The sequence below is a fragment of the Hippocampus comes genome, unplaced genomic scaffold, assembly GCF_001891065.2.
Source record: "Hippocampus comes isolate QL1 unplaced genomic scaffold, H_comes_QL1_v1.1 scaffold81, whole genome shotgun sequence".
NCBI lineage: Eukaryota > Metazoa > Chordata > Actinopteri > Syngnathiformes > Syngnathidae > Hippocampus > Hippocampus comes.
The window spans coordinates 395,497-404,806 of NW_017806179.1; the positions used below are offsets into that span (position 1 = coordinate 395,497).

Sequence of the window (9,310 nt, forward strand, 5' to 3'; positions counted from 1 at the left end):
ATGGGTGAATAGAACGCGCCAAGTTGCAATCTCAACACATTTGGCGAAGCGAGATGGAAGTGGGGGGTAAAGTGTCAAGCGGCATCCCCGCACGTCTCCCTCGTACTCACGTGGAGCGAGACTTCCTCCGCGGCCTGGTACGTGCTCGGGCTCCTCAAAACTTGGCTGAGCGGCTGATAGACGGGCCCCGCCGCGCCCCGCCGGATGCAGCCAATCAGGAGCAGCGCCAGCACGCCGGCGCCAAGATGGCGGAGGAAGACGCGCGCCGCGCTGCTGACGACTTTCATGCTGATGGTGGTGATGAAAATAAAAAGGAAGAGTTGACGAGGTGAGGCCCGAACGCGTTGATGATGCGACCCGTGCGCACCCGCCGCATTTTATACACACAAAGCCTCCGCCCCCCCACCAGAAAATAGGACAAGCAAAAAACCCCAACACACATACACACACATGGAGGTCAATGCATTTACTGTCACCTGGAGGAAATTAAGCGTCAGGCAAAAAAGAACAAAAAAAAAAAAAGGCTTATGTTTGTTAATAATCTGGAACAGTGACATCACTATGACGTTTCCAGTGCGTGTGTGTGAGAGCAAGTGAAGGCCTGAGAGTGTGTGTGTGTGTATATACATACTATGTGCCTGAGTGTGTGAGAAAGAGTCTGTCGGCGTCGCGGGCATGCGTGGACACTCAAACTAATAAGAATGTTTGCAGAGCATGTTTACATAAATGCGACACGGCGGCGACCAGGATGACGCCAATCGCGATGGAAGCGCGACGTCACAAAATCAAGGGGAAAAAAATCAAGACGTCAACATACCTTCCGCAAGGATCTGTCATCCTGTCATCTCGTCACGTGACAGGAAGTGACATCGCCGGCTGGCCACGAGAAGGCGATCTTGGTCGATGGACGGCCAAAGCGACGGACTTTCCACTCACCTGCTCGCGTCGGGGTCGTGCCAAAACTGACGTCCCAATTTTGGAGCGCATTCACGAGTCGTGAATGAATTGGAGATGAAAGACGTCAGCCTTTAGCGTGAGGAATAGAAACGAAGGCGGAAATGATCGGAATCCGGGAAACGAAGACATCGAGAAAGAAAACATTGGGGTGAAGAATAAGAGCGAAAGGCCAGCCAATGCCAATGAAAGAGCGTCAGTGAGAATGAAGAGGCAAAAATGGTTCCAATCCAAGCCAAAATTAGAATGAGAATCACCCTCCAAATTCAAAAAAAGCTCATAATTCAAGTGGAAAGGCCACAGGGCAAAGGACAAGCAGCCCCCCCCCCAAAAAAAAAAAAAAAAAAAAAATTGATGTGAGTCCGAGTGAAAAGTTGGTGACGGCTCAACTCCTCCCCCAGAACTGGCGTCGCCTCCTCCGCGCTCGCTCCAGCACGGCCGCCGCCGCCGAGCACGACGCCATCGAGCGGCTCGACATGACCGACAGACGCTCGCCTGGGCCAAAAAAAAAAAAAAGGACAATCATTCGTTCATAATTTCATCATCATGTTATTCTTCAAGGGACATTGTGCTGCTCCTTGGCCATCTGGGCCAGTATCACCTCCATAGCCAAAGAACAAACTGCACTTTACAGGGGGGGGGGGCAATTTCAGCTCCTCGGGAAGATATCCGCGGCTCTACGCAGAGGATAAACAAGACCCCGCTAAGGTGTCCAATAGACACGTGCCGCGACATGATTTGTCTTCAAATAGCCGTCGCGTCGTGAGTTGGCACACGCCGCAGCCAGCGCGATTTTCTGTTGGCCATTTTGCACGAAGCCGCCGTGGTCGTTTTCAAGTCGCAATGCGGTGAGCGCATCCTAGTGCCGCCACACGGCACCCGGAGGGGGAATTTTGCTCGCACCTCAAAACAAACTACCTCGGCAAACGGTAAAAGCGCCGCTTCTCGAAAATCTAATCGGTCGGGCCCGTCCCAGAAAGAGCCGAGAGCGACGCCGTCACAATATTGCTCAGCAAGAATGACTCACTTTCATCAGGACAGAGGTCGCTCCAGGAACCCGGATGCGACCGGAACCTCAGACCTAGCTCGCCTGACCACACACACACACACACACACACACACACACACACACACACACACACACACACACACACACACACACACAGAGACCAACCATCAACATGAGACGGACCGACCAATCAACGGCCTGACTGACAGGACTCACCGTTGTGTTGGAATTCGGCGTGTCTCAGCCATCCTTGGATGACATGCGTGGTGGGCGGGGCCGATCCCGGCTTAGCGGGCCGGCGGTGGGGGTCGGGGCCACAAAGGTCCACCCCTTCGGGAGTGAGCGCGCCGTCTACTGCGTCAACACGCGGGTCGCGACCCTGCGCGCGCACATCGAGCGGATCATCAATTCATCAGTCAGCCGATCAATTCACCGATCCAAATCAATCACCTGAAACGCTTCTGGACTGGACCTGCCCACGAGGATGGCGCCCCCTGTGGGAAAGACACGCGTCAAACCTCTCTGCTTGTTGAGGTTTCTTTTTCGAGAGAAATGAAGACGACTCAAATGAACCCTCGACATCTCAGGCAAAAGACAAGCCCAAATCTTTTGAGTTAGCCCTACAAAGGGTTACGCTGCGGCAAGTATTTTTGGCGTCTTTCATTTGGATGCATATGGTCGTGAAGGAGGGTGCAGGCGCGGTGACGTCAGGGTGTGTTCTGCGAAGCGATCCGCTGTCCGTCTCGGAGGTGGGCGAGCGTCCCGCGCGCCGGCCATCGCGGCCGGCCGCGTTGGCTTTTGCAGGCCCGCCGCGGGCGGGGCTTGCCGGCCCGGAGGAGGAAGAGGAGCGGCTGCGGAGAGGAAGCCGCACATGTGCAGGTGGGCGGCCGGGGTCACGCGGCGCCCAAGGTCGCGCGCGGCTCACCTGGCCAGGTCCAGAGCCTCCACGGAGGGCGGAGACCCGGCGTCCGGGTCGCCGCCGTCGGGCTCCCACAGGACGTTGTGCCGGGACTTGAGCTGGCTCAGGTGCCGCCTGCAGAAGTTGGTCCCCCACGCCCGCCGCCGATACCACGAGGCCTTCTGCCGCAACAGCGCCACCTACGTGCGGCAACGCTCCTTCAGAGGGCAGGCGGGGCTTCTCACGGCGCACACCAAAACTTTTCACGCGCGCAAAACACCTGTCACAGGTAAACACACACGCAGACACACACGCCGCTGTCGCTCCGAGCGTGCGGCGGATGTGACCCGAATGAAGAAGAAGCGCTTCTAAGAAGAAGTGAGTCAGCTTTTCAAAGGCTCCCCAGGAGTTCTGGTAAAGAGCGAGCGTGACCTCAGTGACCTCCAAGCTGCACAGCAACAGGAAGTCAACAGACATCACTTGCTCCGTTTTTTTTTTTTTTTCTTTCAATGAACGGAACATGCAGGCAGTGCAAACTGCTCGTTTGTATGCGCATGCTTCTTGTATGCCGTGCCGGGGTTTGATCGGTGCGCACACGTGTGTGCGTGCCTTGTACACAATCGTGTGTGCGGGGGAAGCGTTTGTGCACGCGGGCGTCTTGCGTGGACGCATGATGAATTCCTGCCTGAGCATGTTGTGTGTTTCATTTGTGCGCGCACGCGTGTGTGTCAGTGTGGTGTGTCTTTGTGATGGATGTGTGTTGTGCGCGCGTTGTTTCGCATGCGTGTGTGTGTGCGCCGTTTACCCGAAATGAACCAATGTGGTTTGCTGGTTTCCCCCCCGCGCGCTACTTCTCCCGATCTTGCGCCAAATAAGGCAAAGCCGGTTCGCTTTGGAGTCACGTGATCGCCCCCACTCACCTGAGGGGGAGCGCCCGCCGCTTCTCGTCGCGGACCGGGAAAGTTGGCTTGGTATTCCGTCACCAGCTTCCTGTCGGACAAGCGCGCACACGGGCAAGAGCTGACATTAGTAACTCGGCAGACTGGGCTTGAAAGCGGCCGCCAGGGTGCGCTGCGTGTGGACCCCCAGCTCAAGAAAATTGATTAAGGGAAAGCTGCGGGAATCTTGACAACGCCGTGACCAACTGGGCTTGCGTTCCAAAGTTGGGCGGTCAACTTGGGTCGGCATTCACACGCGCAGGCGGACGGCCAAAGGATCACAAACACACACCAGCTGGATTCAAAGACAGCGGCGGTACGCACCTGTGTCGTCGCGGGACCTGCGGAGGGGGCGCGTCTTCCCTCGGGTGGGCGGGGCCGGCACCTTGTGGGTGGGAGATCTTCTCGGACTCCTCCCTCAACTTCTGACTTTTCTGATCAAACCAAAGCGACAACATCGTCGTCGTGGACAACAAGACCGGCAATTTGTGCGAGCGCGCGTGCGTACGGAGCGCGTGTGGAAGGCGGGAAGCCTCTGGCGGCGTTCCAGATGTTTCCGCAGGCGGGGGCCACGAGACGGCGACGCCCCCTGGAAGCTGCGGCGGTACTCCGTTTCCATGGGAACGGGGGAGCTCTGCGCGGCAGGCTGCGATTTTGCTTCCGTGGCAACGGGCTGCGTTCGAAAGGCGGGGCGGCGGCGCAGCATCTAGCGCACAAATGGCTTCCTTTTCACTCTCAAAGCAACGACAGACACGCTCCTCTTTCTTTCATAGATTGACGCTTGTCTATCCAAGTACAATCCCGCCAAAAAAATCAGAAGAGCAAAAAGAATATTCATTCGATTTTTTTTCCCAATTCACGATAACGCGAATGAAACCTCATTTTGGCCGCAATTCCTTCTCATTTTGAAATGGGATTATTTAGGATTCAGAAATGTGTCCACTTGTTTCATTTCAAAAGGAGTTTTTTTGAATCGGGACACGCGTGCGACCGGCGGAACGCGTTGCGTGCGGCCCACCCGTTGCGCCGCCAGCAGAGGAGAGCCGGCGTCCGTCGCGTTCCTCGCCGACGCTCGGTGGTCCTCGGATTTTCTCGACGGGTGAATTTCCGCAACCCGGTTCGACCCGGCCGGACCCGCGGTACGTTTGCGGTCCTTGTCCTCATTGCGAGCTGCGGGCAGATGTTCGGCACGGCATCAGGGGCGGCGTTAGCATGATGAGCCTCAGCTGGTTCGCGTCAACACGCATCAGTGGTTTGGACCTGCAGGGGGCGCCGCACTGCGAGCCCGTGAAGGAGCGGGACCCGATCTCCTCTCGTCGGCGGGGTGGTCTTCTCTGCTCCCAGCTGATTGGACAAAAATCAAAAGATAGAGTAGAGGGGGGAGGTGGGGGAGAAAAATGCATCCATCGATGGTCGTCTGCAATCCGACGCTGACCTCGGTGGGGCCGGCGCCGTCCGGCCGATGAGATGCTTCGCTGAGGAGAATGAGAAAGGCTCCGAGAACGTCCGTAGCTCCTCTCGCGTTCACTCTGACAAACACCACCGAGATGGGACAGAAGGGCAAGCAAATTGTGGTACGGTCAGGGCACATCTCCACAAAAGGACCGGTTGCCGCTCATTCACAGGCAGGAGGCGACTGGGGAGACAAAAGTGGCCCGGGAGGGAGGCCTTGACACACCGCCGCACTTGCGCGCTGATTCACGGACCTCTGACCCAGCGCGCATGCGTAAAATTGGTGCTCACCTTCTCACGCGAGAACACACAAATGCGCGCTGCTTAACGTGAGTTCAAGACACCGAATAATAATAGTGTGTGTGTGTGTGTGTGTGTGTGTGTGTGTGTGTAAATATACAAATAAATAAAAGCAGCTTACACTTTGATTGCCTTAACTCTTCTTAACTGAGCTGGCTACCATGCTAATGAGCTCATGCTAATCTTACCGTGACCATCATGACGTTTCCGGGCGACAAATGAACGTGTCGGCGGGCGGCCTCGCCCGTCACTTTAGCAACCACGAGGTGTCGCTTGACGCGTTGGGAACGAAAAGAAGGAACAGGAATGAAATGGACGAGAAGAAAAGGTCGCGGCGACCTCGAGTTTTGAGGGCGAACCGGCGCGACAATAAGACGCCGCCGCCGTTGCCATGGCAGCGGAGAGAGCGAGAGAGACGCGCGCATGCGCGAAGACTCCAGGAAGCAGGATGAGACGCGCTTTCATCCGCGTCGAAGAAAGACGACCACGCCATCTTGTTGTTCATCTCCGCACTACATTTGCGTTGTCGACTAGTGCCTCCCCGTACGCTGTACGACGTCGATGGGTACCCGATGCAATGTGGACAACATCTACGTGGATCTCCTGTCGAAGTGCTGGATTTGTGGACGACACGGACGCGAGAGAGTCACTATGTCGGCTCGCTGTTAGAAAATGGCACCACTTTTATTTAAGGCTTTTCAAGTTTGAACTTTACATTTGGCTTCACCCCCATGGTCCCCGCCCCGACCCCTGCAACACACAGGCACGCGGACGCACGCAACAACAAACCAACGCGAAAGCGACACAGGGGGAAGCAGAACAGAACCAAAAGCACTTTTGTGAGCTCCGTGGGTCGGCGTCGTCAGCGTGCATGCGGGAAACAAAAGCGCATCCAACTTTTCTTACGCTTAGTTAAGCGTCGCGAGTGCCGACTCAAGTGCGTCATCCTGGCGCTAGTGGGCGGCGCTACTCGGGCCCTCAAGTCACGCGTCTTCTATTTGACAAGCCTCAGTGGTCAGTGGCGCCGCCTTGTGGCCGCATGACCGCAGTTGCGAGCATGCTGACACGGCGTCACCCGGAGACCAAACGGACAAATGCTCGCATGCCACGTGACCAACACAAACGCGCGGCCGCCCCACCGCACGCATTCGCGCAGACACACAATCTCCACACAAACGCGCCACAAAACCTCCATTCCCAGCAAACACACACGAAGACCTCCGGACACAAACTTTCACACCGACACAACATCCACATATACTCCCACACACAAACTTATACATATACACGCACACACATACACTTTATACAGTCACACGGGCCACACACCCTCCCATGCACAAATGCGCACAATCCCACACATTTGAAGACTTAAAAGGCTTTTAGTGGCTTCAACAATCTCCTCTTGCATCAACACTGAGGTGAGGCGTCGAGCACAAAATGACACAAAAGGCCAAGGAGTAAAAGCTGCGCAACAATCCCACAACTACACAATCATCATCATGAACAACAAAATAGCAACACAAACTCTTCCTGTCTCACGTGTGTGTCTTGTGTATACTTAATGTCCGTAAACATGTCATGACATGTTAGCAATACAATCTGGACACACGCACACGCGCGAGCACGCACGCGCACACACACACACACACACACACACACACACACACACACACACACGCGCGCACGCACACACACAGAGTAGTGGACCAGTGTGAGTCTGCTGTCCAAAGGCAACATGTCCGTCGCAGGAAGCAGCAGCAGCAGCAGCAGTCGATCGGGGCTCAAAGTCACCGCTAAGCTAATAGCTAACGGTCACACACAAGCTAACCTACTATCAAACAAAATAATTAAGGTGTGGCCAAAATAACTGTTTCTGTAACATTGTCAACGGCGGCACTGGTAGTCGTCGTTAGAAGGCAGAGGAAAAAAAAATAACACGCCGCGAACCGTTTACAGCCTCACATGGAGCAATGCCACACACGAGCTAAACATCATCATATTCCATGTGGCGAAATACATTTTTCGTAACGTGCCCACTGTTGGCAGTTTTTCAAAACAGTAAGCCAAAAACTCGTCACTAACAGCCACCCAAGCAGCAATGCCGAGCGCTAAAGACGGAACAGCGCGGCACTCACGGCCACATGCGTCAATGTTACACGTGAGCTAACCTGTTCGATGCTAATATCGGTGCGCCTCATCAAGGTTGGCACTGTTATTAAAAAGTGGAGCTAAAAGTATGCCGCTAACTGCTAACCGAGGTGCTGAGGTTAGCTGCGTGCTAACACAGTGAGCTTATGGTAAAAACTATTGCTGCTGCATTGCCGCCCTCTCCCCCTAAAAAAAAAACAAATAAAATTAAAAAAAAAAAAAAAAATCACATGAGCAAAATATGCAACATTTCACAAATGCTGTACGACTAGAGCCACACACTCACACACGCACACTCAAAGTCAGCCATGTTGGTCGTGACATCAAAACTTTGCGCATCTAGTCTGAAAGACTAAAAAAAAAAAAAAAAAAAAAAAAGACAAGAACAAGAAGCAGAAACATCTGGGCAGCCCATCTTCATCATCATCATCATGACAGTCTTTTGATGTTTGGTTTCCAAGGCAACAGAGGAGAGGACGGGGAAGCATGGTAGATGTGGTTGTCTTGGCGACAGACTTCCAACTTGATGATGATCATGTAGCTGGGGGCGGGGCAAGTTGGAAGAAGTCCTCTGATTGGTTGCTTGGTTGATGTCGTACAGGTAAGCACAGCTGCAAACATGATCCAGAAAGTCAGTGTGTGTGAGTGTGTGTGTGTGTGTGTGTGTGTGTGTGTGTGTGTGTGTGTGTGTGTGTGTGTGAGACACTACCATGTACCTGTGACACGACCATTAGAGGAGTTGACAAGTGGATTTTTTGCGAGTTCTCCCAGGAACTGGACTCTTCCTGTTGATTTGTCTCACTAGATCATAGAAAATCTGAATATCGACATACGCACAAGACAATGAGGATAAAATGACAAAGCTATGGGATGGATGTACATCAAGCAGTGTGTGCGTGTGTGTGTGTGTGTGTGTGTGTGTGCGTGCGTGAGCACATGCCTCGTTGACATTGATCTTGCTCTTGGCGGAGGTCTCGAGAAAGGCGCACGAGTTCCACTGGCGAGCGAGGCCCACGCCCGACTCTTTGGCCACCACACGCTCCACCTCCAGGTCGCACTTGTTGCCCACCAGGATCATCGGAACCTGAACACACACGAGGGCACGTACGCTTTGTTTTTCAAGGTCAAGTTGGGTTCGTGTGCAGCCAACGTGCCGTTTTCAAGTTTCAGGCAAAAATAGGGTTTACTCCAGCTGCCAAAGCCTGTGCATGTGTGTGCGCGTGTGCACGTGTACATCATCTGTGTCCTTGACACGGAGGATTTGCTCTCGCAGGTCCTGAAGGTCATTGAAGGTCGACTGAGCCGTGATGGAGTAAACCAAAGCGAAGCCTTGACCATTCTTCATGTACAGGTCACGCATGGCTGTGAACTGCTCCTGAAACACACACACACACACACACACACACACGTAATTTTTTTTTTACATGAATTTTTCCTCACTCTGATTTCAGGTTTTATGCCTGCACTTAACAAAAGTCGAGCGTCACCCTCTGTTTCCATGACAACCGTCAACACACCTTTTGTGATGTCATAAAACAAACTTACTGTGCCTGCCGTGTCCAAGATCTCCAACATACACTGCTGGCAATCCACCTCCACTTGCTGCAC

At 53.9% G+C, this 9,310-nt stretch overlaps 2 protein-coding genes and 1 long non-coding RNA gene across 4 annotated transcripts in view; all 3 read right to left on the reverse strand.

The window, feature by feature from the left end:
* Window positions 1-1,577: 1,577 nt before the first annotated feature.
* LOC109532658 (uncharacterized) lies at window positions 1,578-2,382 on the reverse strand. The gene is made up of 3 exons (XR_002171419.1): window positions 2,180-2,382; window positions 1,982-2,044; window positions 1,578-1,631 (listed from the first exon to the last, which is right to left on the reverse strand). It is a non-coding gene; the product is annotated as an uncharacterized LOC109532658 (long non-coding RNA).
* A 502-nt stretch (window positions 2,383-2,884) lies between these two features.
* mdm1 (Mdm1 nuclear protein) lies at window positions 2,885-7,173 on the reverse strand. The gene is made up of 7 exons (XM_019897461.1): window positions 6,458-7,173; window positions 5,060-5,143; window positions 4,818-4,969; window positions 4,308-4,505; window positions 4,124-4,233; window positions 3,782-3,851; window positions 2,885-3,061 (listed from the first exon to the last, which is right to left on the reverse strand). Exons 1-7 carry the CDS (start codon window positions 6,495-6,497, stop codon window positions 2,885-2,887), a joined length of 831 nt encoding a protein of 276 aa, XP_019753020.1. The 5' UTR covers window positions 6,498-7,173.
* A 637-nt stretch (window positions 7,174-7,810) lies between these two features.
* Window positions 7,811-9,310, reverse strand: part of LOC109532657 (ras-related protein Rap-1b) — a 3,792-nt gene continuing 2,292 nt past the window's right edge. The window contains exons 4-8 of one of the 2 annotated variants that reach the window (XM_019897612.1): window positions 9,248-9,304; window positions 8,937-9,077; window positions 8,643-8,786; window positions 8,431-8,519; window positions 7,811-8,313 (exon numbers count right to left, since the gene is read on the reverse strand). In XM_019897612.1, coding sequence (XP_019753171.1) covers window positions 8,433-8,519; window positions 8,643-8,786; window positions 8,937-9,077; window positions 9,248-9,304 — 429 coding nt within the window. In that variant the 3' untranslated portion in view covers window positions 7,811-8,313; window positions 8,431-8,432. Of the gene's footprint in view, window positions 8,314-8,418; window positions 8,520-8,642; window positions 8,787-8,936; window positions 9,078-9,247; window positions 9,305-9,310 lie in introns of both variants that reach the window. The other variant, XM_019897611.1, reaches the window with a different exon arrangement.